The sequence below is a fragment of the Manis pentadactyla genome, chromosome 14, assembly GCF_030020395.1.
Source record: "Manis pentadactyla isolate mManPen7 chromosome 14, mManPen7.hap1, whole genome shotgun sequence".
NCBI lineage: Eukaryota > Metazoa > Chordata > Mammalia > Pholidota > Manidae > Manis > Manis pentadactyla.
In genome coordinates this window covers 62,097,191-62,123,908 of record NC_080032.1, presented here as the reverse complement: position 1 = coordinate 62,123,908, position 26,718 = coordinate 62,097,191, and the positions used below count along the sequence as shown (strand labels likewise).

Sequence of the window (26,718 nt, the reverse complement as noted above, 5' to 3'; positions counted from 1 at the left end):
TGAGGGGAGGGGGAAGGGTGTAAAAAATGTGGTAAGAATAAAGATGAGGAAATTGAGGTAAATTTAAATAGTCCGTCTGTGCTTGAGTATTCCTGACGACCCTAAAAGAGGAGGTGAATTAAAGATCAGCGGCCGGGAGGCAGAGAAACGCGCGGCGGCCGCCCGCGGCTCCACGACGCTCCCTTTTGGTCCCGACTCCTCTGCTCACTCCGACTCACTCTCTTTTTTGGATTTCGTCATCTTTTCAAAAAATCAATAAAAATATTCTGGGGGCTCCGGGGGGCTCTTTCTTGGTCCCAACCGGACCCCCAGACCCTGCTCTATCATTCCCGACAATTGGAAAAAATGTCCGGGGGGATCCCCGCTGCCCAGGCGCCGGTATTAGGGGGGTGGGTGGGGAGAGGTGGGGAGGGAGGCGGAGGGAGGAGGAGGGAGAGCGCCGCAGCCTCGGCGGCTGGAGTCAGAGCCGGGGAGGCGATTTCAAAAAATAATTAAAAATCGAGGAAATATCCTAGAAAAGCCCTTTTGGCGTGAAAACCCCAAAGAGGACCCAGGCTTCCCGAAACGGAGGTTTCGGGTGCCGGAAAGGTCTGTATCTCGACCCCTGGGGCTTTGGATCCCGAGGGGAAACTTGGAGGGGTGAGCGCCGCGGCGAGAGTGTCCGGCTGCGGCCCAGAAGGGCAGAAACCGGGGGACGCGGTGCCAAGCGGGGAGAGACGAGGACTGGGGGGTGGGGCTCTGGCCTCTCTCCTCCAGGGGTGCCCCGATATCCCCCCACACACACCTCCTCCCCCCTTCCTACCCCACCCAAATCTCCGCACCGACGAAACTGGAAAGCCGAACTGTAAGTAACCACGTTGAGGTGGGGGCTGGGGAAGAGGGCACTATTACAGGGGGGTGGCCGGGATAATGGGGTGCGAGGGGGAGAGGGCGAGTTCTCCAGCCTTTCCAACCGGAGTTTGGAAAGCAACATGGCGAAACCGCGGCAGGTCCAGAGCTGTGCATACGTGGGCACACGGCTTGATCGGCAAAGATGTGGAGCAAGGCTAAATAAGTGGTTCTTACGGGTTCCCCTAAAACACACGTTTCTTCACTGTGACTTCCGGGGCTCCTGAATTCCCCGTTTCTCTCCTCCTCTCTCCTCCTCCCTCCTTTCCCCCTCCTCCTCCCCCCGTAAGTGCCAGCGCGGAGTCGCCACCGCTTGCGGGGACCTGAGGCTAGAACGAATTTGCTCTGGCCCTCTGGGGGGCTACTTTTTTCCTTCTGGGTCCCGACTTCACGCTCCTACCGCCTTCTTCACTGCACGGAAAGCAGCCGCGGCTTCGCGAAAGACAGGTCGGGATGGGGGTGGGAAGGAGAGGCAGCCACATGCAAGCACACGCGCGCGAGATGCTCCCCCACCCCCGCCCCAGGACAGCCTAGCTTCTCCCGGATTGTCCTCGTCCCTCCTCCCCCTCCCCCAGTTAATCTTGCATCCTAGGAGGGACAGAAATAAAGCCACGCGTCTCGCCAAAGGGCGTGGGGTAACTTCGCGCCCAGGAGCGGGGAGGCAGGCGCAGAAGGCTGCCCTCTCCCAGTATTGGTGGGGGGGCGGCAAGAATCCGGGTGGCGACCGACAGAACGTCTGTCTAAAGACCTACCTCCAGCATCCAGGTAGCCACCATCCTGCGCATATAGGGCTGGATGTCCTTCTGCACGCATTTGAAGTAGGAGCACTGGGGAAGGTAGCGCTCCTCGATAGTGAGCAAATTCTGCAAAACGCGGTCGTCGTAGAGCAGGTTGGCGTCCGGCACGGCCCTGCGGACCGGGTCCACCTCGCAGCACAGCAGCTCCATGGTCAGGCGGGTGCCCACTCGCTCCCCTACTTTCTCCGAACTGGAAAAGTTTTTTGTGTGTTTTTTTTTTGGAGGGGGAGGGGAAAGGGTTCCCCTTACCTCCTTCCTTTGGCTAAACAGGGGCTTTTGGGGGGAAGTTAAGGGCAGAGAGAGAAGCTGGGGCAGAAGAGAGGAAAGGGGTGGGCGGCGAGAGAAAAGAGCCTCGGCGGCTGCTAACTCTGCCTGCCTCCCCTGCAAACTTGTCTCGCTCTCCCCAGCTCGCTCTCTGGTGCTCTCCGAGGCAGTGACGCAAACTGGCTGGGCAGTTACTTCTCCTCCCTCTAGCCTCACTCCCCTCTCTGGTTCCTCCTCCCCTTCCCTCCCCTCCTCCTTTCAATCTCTCCCTCCCTCCCTCCTTTTTCCCTCTTGTTATTAAGGAGAACAGCAGCTGGCCCGACCTAACTTCAAACGCGGTCCCCCGCCCCCCCCACCCCTCTCCTTAGCTCTCCGAGGCCCTCTGCCTCTATGCAGCCCTGCATGCCAGGGGCCCCAGATAGGGGAACCCATAAAAAAAAAACACCGATTCCTATTTATTCTAATTTCGCATATTCTGGAGGTGTTACCATGCCAAAATACGACCCTCCAGCTTTGGCTTCTTCAAAACTGATTCTTACACTCCTGCCCAAGATCCCGGATGACGGGTAGATTACTTGAAGATGCGGTGGGCTTAGACAATTTAGAAATAGATATCTTAAGGGGAAAATAAGGAGGGTGATCTTAGAAAACAGCAACCTCGCACACGCAGAGATAAAGGTTATGTCCCTTAAGTTTAGGTTCCTGATCATTTCGAAGCTGCTTCAAAAGCCCGATTAAACGGACCAGAAAAATGTCCCCCCACCCCACCCCCACCCATCTCGCAGAAGCGTGTGGAGAGGAAGAAGAGGAAGGGGTGGGTGTTAGGAGGGAGGGGGAGACTTCTCCGACGTGATAGAATGTGACCCTCGAGCAGAAACCATCCCGTTCCTGGGGGCGCCGCGGGCGCCACTGGGAGACGGGTGAGGCGCCCAGGGCTGTGGCAGCCCGGGGGCAGGGCTGCCGGCGGTTCCTCCGCGGCCAGCGGCCACGCAGGAAAAACCCGCTTCCTCGCCCCTGCATCTGCTGACAAGCCGCCCAAGGTGTCTGCGCCGAACGTGGCCACACTGATACAGCTTTCTAGGAAATAGCCCGGGAGGGGGAGGGGAGGGGGCAAGGGAGGGATTAGGTTCGGCTCTCCCTCTCCCTCCCCGCGCAGACACCACCACCTCTTCCGTTTCTCGGAGGCCCAAACTTCCACTCTCGGTTCTGCGCCCGCAGAACCCTCCGGGTTCACGCCTCGCTGGTCTGCCAGGGCTTTCTCCCCGGGAGCGGGACTGCGGTGGGGCCACTGCCAGCGCGGTCGGCTTTGACACGTGCTCCAACGCATCCTCGGGGCAGGACTCTTACCGGGGATATGGTGGTGTTTCCTCGCCTCCTTCCTCCCGCCACCGCCCCCTCCGCTCGGCCTTTCAGTGTTACTTCACTTCGGGAGGGAGGGGGGTGCGCCCCGCGCCCCCAGCGTGCTGGCCTAACTGGCACGTGCAGCGAGCGTGACGTGGGTCGCGGGGCTCTCCGGACACACGGAGGTCCGCCGAGCGCCTCCTCCACCAAGAGAGGGGACCCGAACAGGGGCCCGCAGAGGCAGCGGGCCGGGTGGGGTCGCGGGCTGTGTGAGCTGTTCACTCGGTTCCCTGAAAGCAGGGGGGAGGTGGAACCGAGAGGGCGGGGAGCGCCTAAACCAGAGGTGCTCAGCGATTAACTCGGGCTCCAAGGCCAGCCCCTTTAAACGAGGGCGGGGCAGAGAGGGCGGGCGGGAGAGTGAGGGGGATACAGCTTTAAAAGGGTGAGTGAGAGTTTGGGGCGCCGTCTCCCCTCCCTCTATTTGCATAGCCAATAGCTCTGGGGCTCCTGCTACTGCGCGCTGATTGTTACCGGGCAGATTACTTTTTTTTTTTTTTTTTTTTTTTTTTTTTTGTGGGACGCGTTCCCCGCTACATCAAAAGGAGCCAAGGGAGGGCGGAGGGAGAGCGGGACCGGGGCGGGCCACTGCGGGCGAGCGGCCGGGGCGCCTCCGACCTTATCAATAGCCCGGGAATTAGTATCCAATCTGCTGTAGGTAAAGAAAGGGGAGGGAAGGGGGCGGGCGAGGAAAATGTCTAATTGCTGTGGAAGCCATTAGCTTTCAGGAAGAAAAAAAGCTCACTGAAAAAACCTAAGTTGCAACTCAAAATGAAACAGTCCCGCGCCGCCGGTGACACTCCGGCTGAGTACAGCATTCCTCGGAATAGAGGCGGTCCCCAACAATCACCTATTGGTTTTAGTCAACTTGGACTTCCCGACTTAAGCTTTTGAGTCACTCCGGGCAAATACATTACCTTAGGTTGTAAGACCCCATGAAGGAATTACTCAGACTTCACCTCAGCCACCTCGGAGCGGTTCAAAGAAAGCTGCTGGGGTTGTAGGGGTGACAGCGGTATTTTCAAAGTATAAATCTAACTCTAATGCCAGGTAAGGACAAGCCCGCGATGGCTTCCAGCCACTTGACATCGCTTGATGGCTAACCAAGCACTGTCTTTTCGCCTCCTCCCTGCAGGCGCAGCACCCCGAGCCTGGGTCTCCTGCTGGGAGGCGGGAAGAGGCGGGTGGTCGTCCTCCTGGCCTCGCCGACCCTGGGGGTACTGCCTGGGTGGCGAAACCTCAGGGCTTGGGAGCGACCGAGGGCCCTCTCGCCCCTTCCCGCGCCCGGCCCTCGCTCCGTCTGGCTTTCCAGAGAAATTCTGGCGGGGAGAGGGGCGCGGGAAAGGTGTCCGCGACCGGGAGGGGCGCGGATGGCTGCCCCCCTCACCGCGGCGCTCTTCACGCACCTTGACCCAAGAGTCCGGACGCTTCCCGCGTGGCAGGCTCACCGCTTCAGGTTCCCCCGTTCACTTCCCCTTCCTATTACGGGCTGTTCCCGAACATGAAGCTAGCATCGAATCCGTGCCCCAGTCGCTTTTCAGTCTCCGACAGACGGGGTGGGGCGTGAGAGGGTGCGGAGGTTGGCAGGAATGTCTCTGGGAGGCTTGGACTGCAAACCAAGTTTTCCCTTTAGATCGCCACTCCGACCATGTGTTAAAACCTTAATTTTGCTTGTTAAAAAGCACTGCGCCCAGCACGCGGGAAAAGGCACGTTGCTTTCTGGGCAAACGAGCGCATTTCTTTTGAGTGTAGACAGGTTTAGAGAAAAAGCCCAAGCGCCTTGTACGCTTGTTTTAAGTCAAACCTGGTCACTGTGGGGGGGAGAGGGTGGGGACGTTGGTTCTTCCTTATCCCATTATCACCTCTCAAGTCTAAGAAAAATATCCTGTCCTTGTAGGATCAGTGATACACTTCGCGAAGTTAGGTTTTATTGGAATTTTATTCCCTCCCTTGCCGGCTCCCCACCCTCTACTCTTCGCGTTTTGGAGTTTCGGTTGGAAAGTGTACAAAACCCTGTAGGTGTAGGGTGCAGCCGGGTGTTGGGTGTTTATAGGCACATTTCTGCAGGAACCTGCAGCGTTAAGCACACAGACTCCCGAGCTCACCTGGTGGATGCCCGCCAGCCAGGTGAGCCCGCTGTCGGCTCAGAGCTGCGGGGGCGCGCGAGTTCGAACTCTCCTGGCTCCGCGCAGGGGCGCGCAGGCCAGGGTTGTGTGTGGGGTGGGGGGGTGTTCAGACTCTGGAATGGGGGCCACCACCCTTTCCCAAGAGTAGGACTTTGTTCGCTCTGCAGTGAGCGATGGTCAGGCAATCAAAACCGAAAAACCGACGGTTAATTAAAAGTACATGGCCAAGTGTCCGAGCGTTGGTTCCTGGCTCCCGATGTCCCGGGAAGGATCTAGAGGACATGCAGACGTTGGAATGGGGAGGTAATAGAAGGGAGTGGAAGCAAATGGGAAAAACGTGAGAAAGGAAAAGAGGGACAGGTCGGGGACTGGAGATCCCCGAGAAGGTGGACGGGTGGGGCGAGGGGAAGGGAGGTTCCCGAGGCTGGGGCACAGCGACTCCAGGTGAGACTGTGCCCCGGGCCCGTCACGGCGCCCCCGCCTTGCCCCGGGGCGCTCGGGCTCCCGCGGCCGGCAGGGTCGGCCGGGCCTGTGGGCTCACCGCACGGCCGGGGCGCTCCAGCTTGAACAGGGGCGCTGAGCCCGCGGCGCAGCTGCCGCAGGCGTGGGGCGGGAGGCTCGCGCCTGCCGTCTGTTCACCCACCTAGCATCTTACTCCCCTCCCTCGGAAAAAAAATAGAAAAGAGAAAGACCCGAACTTCCCCCTCTTCCTGTGTGATTCAGCTGCAGGACACGCCTCACGCGGCCGAAAATAGCTCTGGAAATGCATTCGCGTTATAAAAATGAATTTTCCAATAATATTTGGGGTGCGGGGGCTTCTGGCCCGCGGCGGTGACGGGGCGCGGCGTCCCGGAAGGGAAAGGAACCGGCCGGCTGGGTCCTCAGCCTCCCCCGGCGCCCCCGGGAGGGGGCCGCTGGGCGGCGGACGCGCGCCTCCGCTCGGGGAGCCACCACGCGGCTTTTTCGCGGAATTTTGACGTCAGCCGCACGTGGGGGAAGGGGCCGGGAGAGCGGGAGGAAGCGGCGGGGGAGGGGGCCGGGCGGGGCGCCGCGGCGGGGCCGGCTTCGCGCGGGGGGTGTCGGCCCGGGGGTCTCGGGGCTCCCGGGCCGGCTCACGAGCGGAGAGGCTGTGCGCCTTTGCCCCGGAGCCAGAGAGCCGGCCCTCCTCCCAGACCTTCCCCACGCCGGTGTCCACCCCGAAGGAGGTCGTTTTTTCACTTTGAAATCGGGAGCAGCTCCAGGCCCCGGAAAAAGCTGGGTTTGGGGGTTGTGGTCCAGTTTCGCCCGCTGTCGGCAGCGGACTGAATATCGCGATTGCGGGTCGCGACGCCCGGCCTCTTCGCTTCCCACCCTCTCCGAGAAGGGAGACGTGAATGTGTCTCTGTTCCTCGGGATATGCGGTCTGCTTTTACTTTTGCACCAAGAGTGTTTCACGCGCGACAAGTTCCTCCCTGCCCCCCGCCCCACTCACTGAACACCAGCTGGAGTGGTCGATGCTGTGTTCATTACGTGTAAGATCCATCTCCCTAGAGTGTATGGGAGCCCCCTTGGACGAATTATAATGGATTAGGAGCAAATCCGTCTAGAAATATACTTGTCAAAAAAACTCCACAAATAGATGGGCAAAAACTATCCCTCCCACCCGCTGGATACCCAGGTGGTATTCGTGCTCGTGGAGAACCTTCTAGACTTCAAAGACTGAATACTACCACTGCAGAGTAAGCCCACGCACCCTCCTTTTCCCTAAATCTGGGTAAAATATTTTTAATCTTTCAGTGGTTGGGGGGGTGGGGGTGGGAATATCTGAAATACGTCATTTTCTAAACCCACGGTGAAATTCTGAGTTTATGCTGAAATTCACAAGGAGCTTAAGTGGGACTGTTGGGGAGAAAAATAGTAAATGTGAACTGGCTTTTACCTTAGTGAGGTTAAAAGACTGTTGCCAGACTCAGATGCAGAAAGCCAGGACCTTTTTCAAAATGTGAATTTGAGGTAGAATTTTATTTGTTTCAAATATAAAGGAGAAGCTTTCTGTTTGAATCAGATGTGAAGTGTGGAAATGTTTCTTTTTTAAGACAACAGAGTTTGGTTATGAGCAGTAATTTCTTCCTTCATTTTAACACATTCCTTCTATTTTTTACTTGTTATTTATTTCTTTTTCGTTTAATGGTTGCTGATCTGACCCAAGAGACTTTGTTTTGTTTCTTCTGAAAAAAAGAAAAAAGTTAAAATTAATGAAAATGTCAGTGCTTGCTGTTGAAGCTCAATCTGAGAGAACTGTATTTAAGAGTGCTAGCTTGGTATCTGATTTGATGAATGCTTGGTTTGTGAGTATAAAGGTAGAAAAATAGAAAAAAAATACTGAAAAAAAAGGAAGGAGCCTAGGGAAGTATTTAAAAAACCAAAAAGACAAAAATGCCCTTTAAATTTTGCTTCAGCTTACTTTCAGACATTTAAGTTGTGGGAGGTCAAATTAAACACTTTGTAGATCTAAATTCTTAGTAAAATGTCAAGACTATCCCCACCTGAAAAATTTTTTTGAGCAATAGTCAGTTTTATTTGTTTTCTATACACTTCAATTTTATCCATGTTCAAACTTTCATTCCTCTTTAGAATGTCCACTCTCCCAGTGTGTTTGAATGTTCTTTCGATTTCATGGTTTCATTCATCTGTATCAGTTACCACCAAATTGAAGCAATATAAAATATTTATAATAAATATTCCTTATTTCATATTTTATTTTTCAATCTTAAAACACAAGGATTGTCAGCATCTGTTAGTATAGTTTATAACATAATTATACAACATGCTGAATTCATATTCTCCACACTTTTAAAAACTAATTAATAAAAACCGGAGAAATCGTTTTCTTGTTGAGGCTTTTTTTTTCCTGGTGACAAATTCAAGAGGCAGATTGAAAGTTTTTCTAAAATTATTTTCTTGGTGGTCTTTTGTTGTCATGAAAAGGAATGAGATTTGAAATGCAAAACAGGTTGTTGTTAAAAGTTAAATCTTCAAAATGTGCACCTCTGGAAAGATCTGTCCTTTCTGTTTTAGGGTTGACCTGAAAGCAAGTAGTCTGTATAAGCATGCTAGACAATCCAAGCTAGGTTGGATTTAGACTCTTAGGAGGAATGTTTCCTTTTTGCTCAGTCTTAAGTAAGGGTATCTGCTCTTATATGAACTTGAAGCAAAGTCTGCGCCTATGCATTATGTAAACAACTCAGAAAAGCACAAATCCAGAGCAGAGGGGTTCATGTGGTATGTGAAATTAGAGTAGAAAAGCCTAATTTATTTCTGCTGCTAGCTATCTCAAATCACACTTTCATTGTGGTCCCATAAGCTACGATCCAAATAATTATTTCTTTGTGATGTGTAGAGGTGAGTTGTTAAAAGCCCTATGTAGGAATGATGAGATAATGGTGATGATGATAATTCCTCTGTCTCTTCCTTCTTTTGTTGAGTATGTGTGAGCCTTCATTTCATCTTTCTTTAAAAATTGTCATCAGATTATGAAAAAATTATGAATACTGAAGTTAGGTTTTTGTCCTGGGAATAACGCCAAAAGCATTCAATTTGTGCTTTTGAAAATAAGTCATCAAAATTTGGTAAACCTATGGCTTAGAGGAAATAAAAACACACCAGATTAAAAAGAAACAAGAAAATTCCTTTGCCTAACTTCCAAATCCTTTCCTTCATCATGTCCACATATGTTTCCGTTTTGGGGAGCAGCCAGTTGGTCTGTCCGACAAATGCAAGTTCAGGACCAAGACTCTTTGGTGTTAAGGAAGATGTCCTGAAGCAAACAGTTTGGGTTAGTTTTATGTAAGGTTTCAGATGAAATGTCTTACATCTGGCATCCCATGGCCACCAATTATTTCAGGATCGTGAAACATTATTTTTTAAAAATATATTGAGGGAGAGAAGTCTAGAACATGAATTTGATCAGTGCAGGCCATTGGGTATGTGGGTCTTCCTGAAATCACAGAAGATTTCTATTGTGTGATTTCAATAAACTGGTGGCTAGCAAGTTTTTCTACCCCCCTACTTCTGAATGTATATTCTTCTAATGTTCCTCTTTTTAAATAAAATGGTATATCTAATTTAAAATTTCCTTAACAGAATATTGAGTAAGGCTCAAATTTACTTGCCTTTTTGTGAGAAAAGTTCATATAATTACTCTTTGTAGTGTAATTGCCAGCAATTTTGTGTCATCTAGGAAATGCTTTAAGTAAATCGGTAGTGGAACTCTAGTGAAATTTGCTACAGTTAGGATGAAAACCATACGTACCTCAAGAAATCAAAGTCTGACCTTCCATTTGGACACAAAATTTTACCTAGGCTGACTCTATGTTTCACTGAGCAGAAATCTTTCAAATTTAGGAAAGCCTTGTTCTCTACAGACTAGATGCAGTCTTGCTTGGAGGCGGAAATGGACTGTAGAACCTCATGACATGTTGGCCAGTTACAGAATATGCCTTCTGTGTCTGGGAGTCTGCAATTGAAATTCTATATAGTATTCACTGAGGTTATCATGTCGAGCAATTATATATATATGTTAAACTGATAACATCACAGGTCTGCACACAGATACATCAGAGCATTTGGCAACATGGTTCATACTTTAAGGTAGAATGTAAATGGTTTAAATGGAGGAGTCAAATATGCTGAGATCTCTGTGCTTGAGAGAATGCCTGTGGCTTTTGTGATTTATTCATTCATTTTAAAAAATACAAACTGAGTCCTTACCATGTGCCAAACAGTGTGCTAGGCACTGGGGATGTGGTGGGCATATAGTTAAGACACAATTAATGCTTCAGAAGGCAGCAAGAAGGAAAAAGACTTGAACAATACAATCCCTGCCCCTGAGAAACACATTGTCTAGTGATTGAGCATGGGAAAAAATTAATATCCCATACATGATATCTTAAAAAAGAAAACAAAGCCACAGAGCAAAAAGCAGACAATGAGATGACATGCTATACCCATCTTACACAACTTACCTTAAGTCAGGGACATGGAAATTTGTCTCTGTTCAAAACTCAGTCTAGGCAAGTGATTATTATTTGGATCACATAGTGTTTTTTACTATATCCTTAAATTAGCTTCTTAATTTGTTTCTAATCTATTGGAACTGGTTGGTTGGATGTCTGGCTCACATGTTTGGGGTTTGCTTAGTTCTATTAAAGTAGTCAGAGATAGAGCTGTTTTCTTGGTCCATCACTGCACAAGCATTCCTTTCTTTGAATAGCTGTATTTCCCAGAGCATCTGTTTCTCGTCTGAATGAACCTTCCCTGAATCCGACAGGGTATTGATTAGTGTTTCACTCCTTTGGTTAGGGAAGTTGAGGTCAGAGTAGCTCATTTACTTGTCCTGAGTCTCCCAGACGTTGGCAGCAGAATACAGACCTCTGATTATTAGCCTGGTTGTCTCCTAAAATCAATACAGAACATATTGTCCTGTCACGGACATCATGTTGGTGAAACGGCATTAGGCTAGAAGTTAGAATACTTACATCTTCTTCGTACTGTGCCACCAACCAGCACAATGCCCTGTGGATAACTTTAATGTTTCCATTTCTGAAGTTATCCATCAACGAAATTAGCTAGCTGTAGTAAATGATTCTGAAGTTCCCCTTTTAGCTCTACATTTCTAAATTCTCCATGGCTTTACCATCATCATCATGAAAATAGGAATCTTATATGACAGCATCTTTTATATATTTTGTGTTTTGCATTATAATTCTTAAGTTGTGGATTTAGGTATATTTTCACTCCCTAGCTATTTGGGAGATATTAATGTATCACAGATTGGAACCTTTCAAATCCAGTTCCTTGTATGGGTGGGTACTTTGATGCATGTTACCAGCTGATGGAGAATGCTGTTTTGCTTATCCTAGAACAGAATGGCAATCTTCAAAAACATACGGAATGTAAAAATATATGGAATATATTACTGTTCCAGGGTGCTTCAGGAAATCCCAGTACATAGGTTAAACGAACTAATGCTTATTTCTACAATTCAAACACAGCTCCTATTGGAGCACATATAGACATATGATTTTGAATGAACCCTAATTTGCAGATCCTTCTTTAGGTAACTAAGTGGCATCTTAGTGCCTTGTGGGCCTTGTTAAATGAGCTTATTCGGAGCTACACAGAACCCATAGAATGTTAGGGGGCTCCTTTGGAGAAAAGAGAGTAAAGCAAATTTCTCAAGAGATGCCATCTTTAGACAACACATTCCTTCGTGCTCTCTGGCATGCCCTAAAAACTAGGAATAAGCAAGTAAAGCTTTCTACTATGTCCCACATTTTTTCCTCACATTTCATTTCTTTGAACATGTGAGAAACTTTATTCACTGGGGTACTTTGTATGCAAATAAAACCCACTTAAGATGTAAATTATTTGCATTACAAATTATGTGCTTGTAGACATATTTTCCTTTTTAAAGTGGCTACTGAGAAAGAGAAACTTGCTGTAATTAATAAATAATTACATTTGGGATAGTTTCTGAACAGCGTTCTACATCCCTTTTTGAAATGTATGGTATATGGTGTCATGAAGAGAGCACTAGACTTGGTTTTTGGGGAGGTGGGTTCTAGTTCCCACTGTGCCATAAGCTGTATAACTTGGGGGCAAGACTCATATGCAATTACAACATTTTAGGGTTGTAAGGAAACTTCATGGGTGTCCCAGTCTGTACCCCATCTGTCATAGGGAGACCCTTTTAGAGCATCTCTGATAGATAAAATAATGCCTTTGCTCAAACAGATAAGGACCTCGTGTCCCATAAGGTATCTCCATTGTCTGTTCTCAGTTATACTTCGCATTCTTAGGTTGAACAAGATGCTTCCTCAGCATCTAAACTTAGCAGCATTGGTGAGTGTCTTCTTACTATTGGTGGACCTTGAGCTAGGTCCTCTGCCTTATAGGATCTTCCCAAAGAACTATGTGCCTTTAGAATTCTGAAGAACAGATAGGTTGAATTACTTATTGAAAGTCACACAGTTAATTAGGAGCCCAGAACTTCTTGCTTCCTCTCAATTTCTGCCCATATATGCTGTCTCTGGCCACTGAATCAAGGCAGAACTAGCCATCTCCCTCATTTATGCTGACAGTTGGTCAGATATTTGAGGATGCCATCCATTCACCATTCTCGTCCCAGCTAGACTACCCTTTCTCTACAGCTGTTCGGTTGGATGCCAGCTCCTTGCCTGCAGGCTACCCTCCTCTGGGTCCTGACTACTTCACTGATAGCCTTAAAGTGTGGTATCTTTCTTAACAGGTGGCTAATGAGAAAGGGCAATTTAGAGTAAATTCAGAAATTTTCAGACAATCAAGTGGTCACAGCAAAACACACTAGGGCCACAAACTGCCATTTGCCTCCCCTCACCCCACTTTCCTGGTACCATTGAGGTACTCCTCAGTACCACTGAGGACATACTCACCTAGACCAGAAAGAGAAAATGGTTATCCCATCTTCTGGAGGCAGAATTTATTAATGAAACCCCAAATTGCACTCCATTTTCTCATCTATAAATTGAATGAGTTAAACAATGGATGATCTTATCTATGTTCTGAGGCCCTTGGGAACAAAACTGGTGTGTGTCTCTGATAACACATTTGGAGGCAAATTCCTGCTCATATAATGAGGTTCCTCTGCAGTCATCCCAACATAGCAAGGGTTACCTTCAGTGATCAAATAAAAGACCTATAGTAACTCATTAAGGATGTTGCAGGGGGATTGATGAGTCATTTATTTGCTCTGTGCCTAGGTTTCCTCATCTGGAAGATGGGAATGATAACATCTACCCAGCAGAATGGTTTTCAGGAGCAAATGTTTGTACTGTGTGTAGCACGGTGCCCTGTCATACAGTAAGCACGGATAAAGCTAAGTGGGGATTACTATTACGGTCGCACTCTCTTTTCTTGTGTTCTCTCAGAGTCAGTTCAGCTCTGGGAATACATGGAGTTATTAATGTATTTCATATACTCTATGACCATATGGATATTTCTGTGCCAGATCTCAGCTCTGGAGTGTCTCTACCCACTGTTTACCACCACCATGGGTCAGTTACCCAGTGGCTGCTGCCAACATGGTTTAATCTCAAACAGGGCCATTCTAACTCCAAATTACCTCATCCTCACAGAGACATACTAATAAGACATAATCTTCCAAACTGGTAGAAGGGAAAGGGAAAAAAAAATCCATCCACAAAATCACAGAAGTAGAAAGGACCTTACACATCAAATATTTTCTAGGGCAAAATAGTTGGCCCATGGAGGAATATTTTGTATTTTAATGGTCTGAGGTTTATTTTTAATAAGTATCAGAGGAAAATATAACATCAAACTCATAATTTCACAACTATTATAATGGTATGTATGCTTTAAAAAGGAATCGATTTTTAAAAAATTGAGTTAGTTGTAGAAGTGAAATATAGATAAGGCTTTTAGAAATCAGGGAGTCTGTATACAGATAATTAAAGTTTGGGAAACACCCCATTTTTCCTTAGGAAAAAGCAGCTAAGGGACAGCAGCTCACTTACTCCCACAGTCACATGGCCTGTCGGTGGCAGTGCTGGGACTAAAGCAGCACCCCTCACTTACAAAACTAAAGAAGTTAAGTTTTTGCAGATTCTTTTCATTTAAACTACATTATTACAATTTCCCCATTCTTCTTATTTCTCCTGTCAATGTTCTATTGTGTTTTACAAATGCATTCTGTTCTCTAAATGGCCTTAGATATGTCTTGCTCATTTCTGTTTTAATGATTGTCCTTACTTTGGACTTTGAGACTGGGTGCCTTGCTTTTTACCAGACCACCACTGCCTGTGACTTTTGCCTCCCGAGGTAGGTTTTCCTTTTGTCATGTTATTTTTCTAAATATCACTGCCTTTTTAAAGGCAGAAAAGTGTCATTACTTGAATATCTTACAGTTCTCTGAAAACTCCATTGTTAGGGTTTGTCATTATTTGACCTGACCCAGAACTTGCTCTTTGTGAACAACCCTACCTCCAGCAGTTTGTCCAAAACAATCAGTGGCAATTGTTTAACATTTTAACTTTCTGAAGTGGCAATACCCACTTACCCACTAGGGCTAATAAGAGACTGGCTATAAAGATTTAAAAGAAACACTGGGGAATTTGCTACCCATGGGGGATTTGAAAAGCTCTGACATATTCATGGGAATCTGGAAAGCCACATGCATGTGCATGGCTTTGCATGTGCCCAGGAAATACCTGCGAAAGCCCTAATAACTTGCCACAGCTGATCTTGAGCCTCTGTGCCAACAAAGTGACAGTTAAGCAAAATTTTAAACTGTCTGCTGGGTTGCTGAAGGTATGCCCACATACATATATACAGTCCCTTGGAAACCGTCTGATCATTAACTGACCATGAAGCAAACTAAATAGAGACTTGAGTGGTTGCACATGACCAAGAATATAGACTTTATAGAATTAGTCCTGGAAAGTCAGTCACTAAGTAAACAAACAGCAACAACAATAACAAATTTTTATTTGTGTGTAGGATATGATTTTCAGAGTTGCTGCTTTATATTATTTGAAATGTCTGGTTTTCAATAAAAAATTATGAGACACAGAGAAATCGGAAATTATGGCCTTTAGTAGTGAGAAAAAAGACAATCAATAGAAACCATCCCTGAAGCAGCTCAGGTATTGCACCTACTAGACAAAGACTTTCAATTGGTTATGTAAAATAAAATATGTTCAAAGCACTAAAGGAAAATGTAATTCTCTAAGGAATTAAATACAGGAAATAGAGAATATCAGTAAAGAGATAAATTAAGAATAACCAATTATAAATTCTGGAGTTGAATAGTACAATAACTAAAATGAAAAATTCACTAGGGAACTCAACAGCAGAGTTGAAGTAGTGGAAGAAAGAAAAGCTAACTTGAAGATCAATCAATTGAGATTATCCAGTGTAAGAAACAGAAAGAAAAAAGAATGAAGAAAAATAAACAGTCTCAGAGACCTGTGGGATACCATTAAGCATACTAGCATACATAGTGGGAGTCTCAGAGGAGAGGAGAGAAAAGGGCACAAAGAATATTTAAATAAATAATAGCTGAAAATTTCCCAAACTTATTTTTAAAACATTAATCGACACACCCAAGAAGCTAAGTAGAATAAACTCAAGAATAGTCACACTTACACACACCATAGTCAAACTTTCAAAAGACAAAAAGAGAATCTTGAAAACAGCAAGACAAAAAGCAGCTCATCACTAACAGGGGATTGTCAGTAAGTCTGACAGCTGATTTCTCATCAGAAACCATGGAGGCCAGAAGGCAGTGGGAAAACATGTTCCAAGTGCTAAAAGGAAAAGACTCAACCAAGATTTCTGTATCTGGCAAAAGTAACCTTCATAATTGAAGAAGTAATTAAGACATTTGCAGATAAACAAAACTGAAAGAGTATGTTGCTAGCAGACCTTTCTACAAAAGGGAGTTCCTGTTTAAATCAAAAAACACTAGACAGTAACTCAAATACACACCAAAAAATAAAAAGCACAGGTAAATGTAACTACTTAGGTAAATATAAGAGACAACATAGATGTAGGGTTGTTTTTTTCTTTTTGGTAGCAATTTTCTTCTATCTAATGTAAAATCCAACTGTAAAACTATAAAAGCAATAACTATAAAACTGTGTTGATAGGCTTATGATGCATAAAGATGTAATTTGTATGACAATAGCACGAAGGAGTGACAGGGAACAGTGCTATATTGGAGTAAAATTTTGTATACTATTGAAATTAAGTTGATATGAATCCAACTTGAGATAGATATTTTACATTTTAACTTGATATTAACTGCAATTCCCATGACACCAAGAAAATTATGTTCTTTTAAAAAAGGAAATAAAATGAGAATTTAAATAGCACACTAGATAAAACTGTTTAACACAAAAGAAGATATTAGTGGAAATGAGAACAGAACGATATAATACATATAAAAAACAAATGGCAAACAGGTAGATGTAAATCCTACTTATCAGTAATTACATTAAATAAATGGACTGAACACTTAAAAGGAAGTGATTGACAGAATAGTAAAGAAAACATGATCCAACCATATGTGCTCTACAAGAAACAAACTTTAGATTCTGAGACACAAATAAGTTTAAGGTTAAAAAATGGAAAAATATATATCATGCAAACACTTAACCAAAAGAAAGCTGAAGTAACTATACTAATAACACACAAAATAAACTTTAAGACAAAAATGGTTAATAGAGGCAAAAAGGAACAATTTATAATATTAAAAGGGTCAATTCATGTGGAACACCTAACAATTATAAAAATATACACTTAATAAGAGCCCCCAAAACAAATGGAAAAATATCTGCTTTGCATTGAGCAGAAACCTGCCTCTGCTGCTTGTGCTCCTTGGTCTTATTTCCGCCCTGCCCTGTGTGACAAGAGAGTTTTTCATAGATTTGAAGCCAACTCTAATGTCCTTTCTCACTTTCCATTTTAATGTGACCTTTGCCCTGTAAATTTTTCCCTAGCATTCAGTTATATTCTCTTATAAAGAAAGCTACTGCAGTGTTAAGAGCAGAACTTACTTTTATAGAATTTCACAGTTAGAAGGAAACATTATTTTTTTCAAATGTCTAACTTTATAGATGAGTAAACCGGGGCTCACCCTGGTTAGATCATTGAGCTAGTTAATGGCAGACATGGTTTCCAAACTCCTTGTCTGGTCCTTATTGAAACATTTTCCTTCTATGATAATTTCCTCCACTTTGGGTACTCTGATTGCTGGCTTTGGGTAAGACAGAGACTAAATAACTCTTCTTTCCTCTCCCTTCTTTTAGTGCTGTCTGGCATCTTTCATCTCAAACCTGTCATAGAAGAAAAAAAACTAAAGGAAGGAACTACACTGGGCATGAAAAGACATGGATTCTTATCCTTTTTTTTTTTTAATCACTAACCAACTTCTGAGACTTTGGATATGTTACTTCAAAAAATAATAATTACTATCTAGTGAGCACCTACTGTTTACCAGGCATTGTGTTAGGCACTTTACATACAAGCCCCTATATATAAGTGTCTGCTTGTCTAAAATAAGAGAGTGTGCTACATGTCGTCAGTGTCCCACCCAGTTCCAGGAGTGGGTGACCGTAAGGAGCTATCTTTCTTAGAACATTCTCACAGTTCCTGAGGCTTCTTTATTCTCCTCTTTCCTGTTTCCTAGCTGGCAGTGGTAAGGTTGCTGTAGAACAAAGCTCTTTATCGACTCCACTGTAGTGAGTCCTGGGCTGTGTCTTCCTACTCTTTACTCTCCCAAAGGGCTTCCCACTTTTCCGTAGGAATTGGCTTGACTCTTACTAGCCCCTGTTAGGGTTTCCATGATTGTATGACTTCCTCTCTCTTTAGACTCTCCCTGTGGATCTTTGATTCACTCTGATGCCTTCTTTTCCTACCTGTGGGCTCAGAGAAGTCAAATAATTTGGAAAAGGTCACCCAGATTATATATAAGTAGCAGAACCGGCAACTGTCTGACTCCATTGCCTTTGTTGTTTCTGCTATAATATGATTTCTGTCTCTGAAATTTCACTTGGGTCTATTTTTCCCACCCTAACTTAAGATCTAGCTGAAGCCTGCCTTTTCCATCATCACCTTAGCCTGGCCACGTTTTCTTCCCTCACAATTTCCCCACTAGATATTGTCTGCACTACACATCAGGCCCCACTCGGGGACTTAGATCTTGGGAGACCCTATAGTTTTAGTGGTTATAAATGTGGGGTCTGGAGTCAGAGGGCCAAAGTATGAATTCTGGCTCTACTACAAGGCTATGCAACCTTGGGAAAATTCCTTAACCTCTCTGGGCCTCCATTTCCTCAACTACAAACTAGAGATACTGGTACCACTTACCTCCTAGGGTTGCTGTGCAGAAGTAGCACAATGTCTGATACACGAAAGAAGTACTCAGTGAACTGATTCTATTACCAGATCTTGGGCTGAGTTCTGACTGGTCCAAGCTGAGCAACAGTCTTGCCAGAATGAGTGAGTAAGAAATGTGTACATGAATTTGATGAGTCCAGAATGACTTTCAGCACTGCGGTTTGGTGATGTGGTCTCAGATGTGAGACCTGGAATTTGCTGGAGCAATTAAAAAAAAAATTTTTTTTAATACAAACAGAAAGTAAGCCTGAGAACAAAGCTGACACCCTGCTACATGTAGTAAGGCAGAGCTGAGAAAATCCAAGAGAGCTAGAACCAGAGGCTTGATCAAGTGTTCCCTGAAGTCCCCCTAACCCATTGCCTTAGCCAATTAAAAAATGTAGTATTTGAGTTTCCTTATTAGTTTTTAAAAATCATTTGCAGTTGAAAATATCCTGATACTCTATATTATTATTACTTTCCCATGTGTATTATGTGTGTCCAATATCTATGTCTATACATGTCGGATATTGAATACAGTACACATATATATTGTCATGAGATTGTAATGTCCTTTAGAACAGACACTAACTTACTAAGCTGTATGTTGCCATGCCACCTAGTACCATTCCATCACCTAGAAGGTTCTCATTCTCCTACACTTTATGCCAGGATACTCATCTCTCCCATCTGTGGACTTTGAGCAGATTTGAGGCAGAAAGAGAAGGAGACCAGAGTCCCAGGTAGATTGGTCCTCTGGTGCTTCTTCATCTTCTGACTGTGTCATAATAATAGGAAAGCCAAACACTTCATAGAGTAGCTAAGCCTTACTGAGTTCTAGGCATTGTACACACACAATCATCTTTTCTCCTCTCAGTTACTTATGATGACTCTATGTATGCCCTGTGTTACAGAATGACAAGCTGATGTTTGGGGAGTTCACTAGGTGGACAAGTTCACCCAGCTTGTACATACTGTGATTTAGGAGCCTGCACTAAAATCACTGTATCCATACCTGCTAGTTCTCATTCCACTTTACAGAAAATGAAACTAAAAATCGTAGATTTAAACCTTGTGGGTGTGGTTTAAAGAAGAAAGGTGATGTGGAGCTCTATCATCAGACCCATGCGAGAAAAATAAGCTTTAGACAGACATCAGGAGATTGGTAAATAAACGTGTATTCACTTCAAAAAAACGTTTAAAGTATTATGATTACTTTTTAAATGATTTTCACTTTCCCAACATTTTCAGGTAACCTACCACCTTCCTAATCACATAGGGAAGATCTTTACTTTTTGGTTTTCTTTTTTGAATAAGAGTTTAAAATAGGATCATGCCAAACCTACTGTTTTGTAACCTGACTTTTCTTTTTTTCAGTTGACAGTAATCTCTTGGAGTCTTTCTCCACCAGTACATATAGATCTATTTCATTCATAGTAAGTGCAGAATGCTTCTGAACAGTAAGAATGTATCATAATTTAATACTTCCTATAATTAAGAGGCATTTGGGAGCCCACCCTCATCAACTTTCTGCTTTTATAAGTAATGTTCCATCAGATGTCACTGTACTTTGCTTCTTTGTACATTCGGGGGTCCATGGAAGGAGAAAAATCTTGGAGTCTTGTTTCTGTAAATTAAGAGGTCCAAGAAAGGAAATGAACATCTTGAGGCCCCTATCTTCAATAGCCTTACAGTGTAAAAGGGATCACGCACACATAACTCTCACTTTAATATAGGAGAGAGGGGAATAGGGGTCACGCCAATGTTACGGGAATGCAAGAAGGGAGAGACTGACGGGCTCAACTGAGTAGATGACTGAGAGGGCAGCGTGGAGACAGCGGCGACGGAGTTCCGGCTTGAGAAATGGAAGCCTCTGATCTTGGTCTGCTTATTTTCCCATCATCACCTGGCAGTGTGCCTGTTATTTGTCTGGACTTTTTGTTAGACCACTTGGTTGGACGCCTAGCAGCAGAGATGGAAAGGAAAGATGCTCTGGACAAAGGAGACAGGCAAGTGCGTGCTCTGCAGCGAGGGCTAAGGATGGGCTGGCATGGCAGGAACCATCAGCCACCTCGGGGAAGCATGGGAATGGAGAGACCTCAGCATGTGGGCTAAGAGGCATCCAAGAAGGAGTTAGATTTGCCTGAAAGAGAATTTTTTCTTCAGGGTACGTGATGAAGGTTGGGTGAAGAATTTAAGGACAAGCAGACAGCAATCTGGGGTGCTTTGAGCCAAACAGATGGGTCCATGTTCTTGACAGCTGACCGAGCAGCCCCAGGTCTTCCAGAATCTGCTACCACAGCCAACTGTATGCTTCACTTTTGGGGGTTGTTTCTGCTTTGAAATGAAGTGGAGGAGCCACATGGAAGGAAAACTCCCAAGTTTTAGAAAAAACAAACTACCTGCTTTTAGCTGCCACTGTGTATACATCCATAAAAATCCTCTCTATGCCCCCATGAACTTCGACATGCAGTTTATCTCATCTGTTCCATAAAGCATCAGATGTGACTTTAATGGCCTAACCCCAAAAAGATAACTTGACAGCCCTGAAACGTTCCGCAGCATTCCAAATAACCTTTGGCTGGAGCCGGCCTTCTACGGGGCCATGTGGATGTCAGACACACACAACTCGAGTCACGCTGACATAGCTGGGATGCCTGGGGTACCAATCACAGGCCAGCGAGGAGCCACTGGCTGGAGAAAACAATGCCAGCGTGCTCACATCTCTGCAGAAGGAGGGGTGTTGATGGTGACGGATTGACAGTTGCAGCCAGAGGAGCATGGTGACCCTGATGCAGGAGGACGTGTGTTGGTGGTGCTGGGCCACTGGTCGGAGGGCTCCAGGGGCTCAGGCCATGGCTACACCCTTCTCCTGACCCCAACCAGAAAAATTAATAAGGCATAGATAGATTTTCCCTAAACTACTTCCTGAATGGAGTGCAATGCTGCCTTCAGGGCTTTGAAGAATCCAGGGTTGATAATAATGGCCCCAATTAATTAAGCATTTACCAGACATGGTGCTAGGCATCTTACAGATAATTCATTTAATTCTCACAACTCCACTGTAAAATAATTATCACAATTCCCATGTTACAAAGGAGGAAAGTGAGGCTAGGAAGGAGGAAAAAAATTACCCAAACCCTGTAGCCACTGACTAGCAGAGTCAAGATTTGAACCAGTCTTTGAAAAGCCAAAGTCTGGGCTCCTGACCACTGTGCTCAGTGCCACGTGCTGATCCACGTGATCTGTGCCACCCACAGCAGCCACCCTCCCAGATGGGGGAACTCTGTTGAGCAAGTAGAGAAAAATTCTAAAAGGGATTCTTTTACCTCTCCTGGTTTCCTGGGGGTCAGGTAGGCATGTTGCTCACTCAACACTGGGTTACTTCAAGGATTGTGCTATGCAAGACCCCAGGCTGGGTGCAGTGGGGGGCATGTGTGATGACTCTCTGAGGGGGCTGAAAAATGCGGGCATCTGGGAGGCCAAGCTGTGGGGTTCTGCTTCTCTGATGAGTTGGTTTGGCATTAGTTTTTTAACCAGGGTCTGTCTGCCCTTCTTTCTTTCTTCCCCCTCCCCCTTCCTTGATTCCCTCTTTCCTCTCTCTTTTCTTCTTTCTTTCTTCTTCTTCTTCTTCTTTTTTTTTTAACAGAGTGTAAACCTTTACTGACTTAACCTCTGCAACGTACAGTCCTAAATCATTGACCTAAAACCATTAGCAAGCAGCTTCTCGTCTGGCCTTCTGACAGAATGAACTAGGTACTATTGTTACCCCCATTTTACGAAGACAAAGAGACTGAAGCTCAGCCAGGTGAAGGGACATCCTGCTGCCCGCCTGATTCAGTACCCTGTTTTCTTAGCCACAGTAACAGCACATGACATAATAGTGCCTCACTCTGTATAAGGCTCTGCTTCAAATTCTTATTTTATGGTCATGCACTCAGTCCTCACAATAGCACTGAGATAGGGACCATGATTATCTCTGTTTAATAGATGGGGAAACCGAGGCACAGAATGGTTAGGTAACTTGCCCAAGTTCACCCCACTAACTAAGAGGCTGAGTTGGGATTTACATTTGCTTATATTTTGTGATAAAATAAAAAACATTCCTCAGTTTTTGTTTTGCTTTCCATTTGAAATCTGCAGCAGCCCAGAGAGGGATGCCAGGGTACTGAGAATGTATTCTCTGAGCTGAACTGGGGAGGGGTGCCAGGGACAGCCACGTCCTGCAACTCTGGAGATGGAGGGTGGTGGAGAGACAGCAGGCAGCCGCAGGCCTGGGGCCCTGCCAGGGGAGGCCTCAAAGCCCACTCTGGGGTTGGCACCCCCATGCTGGGCAGTGCACCAAGGTGAGTCGTGGCTTTTAGGAGACCAGCAGAACATGGTCCTTGGGAGAAGAGAAAACCTAAGGGAGGGGCTGGCATGACATCAGCCTTCAGCTCTGAGAAGGGCTGTTCTGTGAAATAAGGGATGTAGGTAGCAACTCTCCCAAAAGCCAGGCAAGAAAAAGGTTTCTGTTTGGGCAAAAGCAGGAGTGTTTTAGGAGTAAAGATGGGTCCCTAACAGTGCACAATGTTCAAACCTGGAAGAGGTGGCTGTAGACACTGCGCCCAAAAGAGAGGCCACTAGGGAAAGGAGATGGGTCGGCTTTAAGTTGGCTTCTTCATTATTTCTGCCCACTAACCTCTGAAACCCTATCCATCTTTGAAGCCTCGGCTACACTGCCACCTCCTCCATGAAACCCTCCCTGACCAACCACCCCCCAACAGCTGTAGAACTCAGTTTTCTTCAGGGGACAAAAAGCCTAAGTACTCTGAGATTCAGACCAGTTCACATTCATTCAGGGCGGGGCTCACCAGTGGACTGAGGCTTAGACCAGTCATTGAGGTGACAGAAGCCCCAGACATTCTGGAATCCAGCCCAGTCAGTCCGTTCTTACAGCAAATATGCACTCTCTGCTGTTCATTTGGCCTTGGGTGTTAGGTGTCACCTCTCTGGTATGGTGTCTTCTGGAGTTAGCTGCTTCTCACGGTTGCATTTCTCAGATGCTCACACAACACTCAGCTCTTGGCATGTGCTGAGCACTGTTGTAACTGCTTCTCAGGGATTATCTCACTTGATCCTCCCAGTGACCCTAAGAGTCAATGTTATTATTGTCACTGTATTACAGAGAATGAAACAGAGGCCCATGTCCTCAGCAGCTAAGACTCAAGCTGGGACTTGAACACAGTGTTGAAACAGCCGGCATCAAACTTTGAGATTTCTCCCAGGCTTATCCTCAGCGAAGAGAAGTCAGGGGCCTTCGTCTCCTGTGTATCTCCTATAGCTCCTAGCAGGTGCCTGTACACAGTACTTGCTCAATAAATGTTGGCTTATTGATGTTCAAAGACATTTATAATCTACATTTTCACAGATCAGTGAGTTAGGATGCTTTTGAAGAGGACAAAATAGTGTTGAATCCTTGCTAGCCAAACTCAAGTACTTCTTGGAGGAAGTGAGAGATTTGCAGGCAGCACCCTAGAAAATTTTATTATAAGTCTTTAGGATGGCTGTGATGTAATAAACACACACACACACACACACACACACACACATATGGTCTTTGTCCCTAGTTCCTGACACAGCTGTCAAATCCCTTGAAATTTCCTGGATGGTAGGAGCATTCTTGTTCTAGTAAGACCACTCATAGTTCACCAGTGGCCAGTGGTTTAATCAATCGTTTCTAGAAAGGTAGTGACTCCAGCTCCGTGGGGACAAAAGCTCCTGTGCTCAGGATCCTTCGAGACCTTACCCTATGTATCTCTTCATCTGGCTGTTTATTTTTATCCTTTATAAGGAACTGGTAATAATAGGTAAACTGCCTCTGACTTCTGTGAGTCATTCTAGCAAATTATCAAACTGAGATAGGTGTTGTGGGAACCCCTGAATTTACAGCCAGTTGGCCAGAATTACAGGTGGCAACATGGGACTTTTAACTGGCATCTAACGTGGGTACAGTCTGTGGGCCTGAGCACTTTGTCTTGCCTGTAGGGTCTGTGCTAATTCCAGGTATTTAGTATCATAAATGAATTGAATTGTAAGACACCAAGTTAGTGTTTAGAGAGTTAGAGAATTGGTTGGTGTGGTGGAAAAGCCCACACATTTGGTGTCAGAAGTATGAGTAAACACACTTTTATATTAGCAAAGAGAAAGGTAAGAAGCAATTGGCAATGAGGGGTGCTGAGAGACAACCCATTTCAGTAAAACCTTGATTAATTGACTCAAAAACACTTTATTAACTACTCTTCTTCTGTCCTCCACTTGTAGGAGAATATAAAATAAAACTGACTCATACAAGGAGTGATGATGAAAATGCAACTTCCAGAAGATTCCAAGGCAGCAGCGTGGACTAGATTTGATCTCTACCTCCTAGGTCCATATCTACAATCTTGGACAATAAGAGCTAGTGCCCAATGGTGACCTCAAGTCAGAAGAAGCTCCTAACCAAGATCACCAAGAAAGTTGCATCATTTTTCTGTCCTTGCTAAGATATGAAAGTAGACTTAGTTTTTGAGAGATTTTTTTGTAAGGTTTGAAACATAAAGTATTTTTTCAAGGTGACCTTCAGCTCATTACAATGGCATTTGGAAGAACATCTCCAAACTCTGTTTTGGTCAATTGGCCTGTAAGAGTTACAAATAAATTGGAAGCTGCAGAAAAAGTGGGGAAGAAGGTATGCACTTCACCAAAGGATTGGTTGCTTATCTAGACATTCTCTCTCGGTGATTCTTAAAATTGAGAGCATTTCTGGTGCATTTTAAATGGTTTCATTCAACTGAAAGTGAGACTTATATATTCCATTTAGAAAATCTGGCAAAATGTACTTGATTTTGAAAACCTTATAAAGCATACCATGTTAAAGCTGAAAGGGGCATTGCTGCTCGTTTTAAAGCTTCAAGAAATTAAGTGACTTGTCACATCACAAGGCTTTGTCCATTGTGAGCTAACTCCCAGTTTTCTCCCACTACTGTGCATTTTCCTTATATCCAAAATATCTGATCATCCCTAGGGAGGACTCTCTATTTGGTCCTCAGCTGCTGTCATAGATGCTGTCATTGATCTCCCTTTTGGATTTTTGCCCCTTTTACAGTGGAAAAATTTCAAACATAAAGATAAAGACTACAGTTTAAAAAACTCCCATGTGCCCCTCATTCTACAAGTATAAAGAATATAATATAAAAACCTCCCATGTGTCCTAACTCTACAATTATTAACATATGACCAATTTTCTTTTATCTACACCTGTCTCCAGTTCCCCCTCCTACACAGATTTTAAAGTAAATCCAATATTCCTGTAATTTCTTCTGTAAATACTCCATGCGTAACGTGTAAGAACTCTCTCATATATACATGTATATCTACAATACAATGCCCACAACTAACAAAAATTAACAATATTTCCTTAATACCATCAAATTTCCTCGGTTGTCTGTCTGTCTCTCTTTCCTGCTGCTGTTTTTAAAATCAGGATCCAAAAAAAAGCCAGAGATCAGATCTCAGATATCAGGTAGAATAATCAGCTAATCATTCAAAGTTCTTTCATTAGAGTGTTTACTAAACAAGGGGAAATAAATTGCATAATAGGAATACTTTATAATCATCATAGATCATATTTATATACATCCTTACACTTCATAAGCTTCTGTGACCTTTGACATTCACATCAGATATAGAGTAGAAAGGTATTATTTCCAGAGGAAACTGAGACCTGGAGGTTTTAAGGAATCCAATTAGTGGTTAAGCTGAGACCCCTCCCCCATCCCCCCAACACCACCCCCCACCGCCACCACTAAGTTTCCTGGCTGGGCTTTTCTGATTGCAACAAAATATTATAACCTCATCTCATTACAATGGCAGCTTCTTTGTAGGTTCCCATTCTCTTCTAAACATTAGAAGAAGCTCACTTAACCTTCTCAACAACCCTGTGAAGTAGATGCCTTTGTTCTCACTCCAGCTGATGAGAATCCCCGGCACAGAGGGGTTAGAACGTTTACTCAAGGTCATGCAGTGGTAGAGTTCACACCCAGGTCTTTCTGATTCCGGAGCTCAAGCTTGTAACTTTTGTAACATACGAGCATCGCATTGCAGGGCAAATTAATTTCCAGTGTTGAATTTACCTCCATTGACTTATCTTTCTTCCCTTTTAGAATTTGGCTATGATTATGAAATAAAATTACATTTAAAACAATTTCTACTCCAAAGACATTTCACAAACGTGGACGTGATTTTCCCTTTATCCGAATTCGTGAAGTTCTACACGACTCCCAACTAAATAATTAAAAGCTGAAAATAAA

The 26,718-nt window shown here is 44.9% G+C and overlaps 1 protein-coding gene and 1 long non-coding RNA gene across 7 annotated transcripts in view; one reads left to right on the top strand and one right to left on the bottom strand.

Moving 5' to 3' along the window:
- CCND2 (cyclin D2) overlaps positions 1–4,884 on the bottom strand; it is a 31,963-nt gene extending 27,079 nt beyond the window's left edge. Inside the window, exons 1-2 of one of the 3 annotated variants that reach the window (XM_036908446.2) lie at positions 4,754–4,884; positions 1,641–1,875 (exon numbers count right to left, since the gene is read on the bottom strand). In XM_036908446.2, coding sequence (XP_036764341.1) covers positions 1,641–1,835 — 195 coding nt within the window. In that variant the 5' untranslated portion in view covers positions 1,836–1,875; positions 4,754–4,884. Of the gene's footprint in view, positions 1–1,640; positions 2,139–3,296; positions 3,607–4,753 lie in introns of those variants that run through there. The other 2 variants (XM_036908454.2, XM_057492571.1) reach the window with 2 other exon arrangements.
- Positions 248–26,718, top strand: LOC130680878 (uncharacterized). Of its 4 annotated transcripts, XR_008993903.1 has the most exons (5): positions 248–588; positions 17,320–18,511; positions 19,766–19,824; positions 22,532–22,734; positions 24,692–26,718. It is a non-coding gene; the product is annotated as an uncharacterized LOC130680878 (long non-coding RNA). The 4 variants fall into 4 exon arrangements; XR_008993904.1 differs by lacking the exon at positions 17,320–18,511 and having other exon boundaries at positions 296–588; positions 24,692–26,713; XR_008993906.1 differs by lacking the exons at positions 248–588; positions 17,320–18,511 and adding an exon at positions 595–844 and having other exon boundaries at positions 24,692–26,713.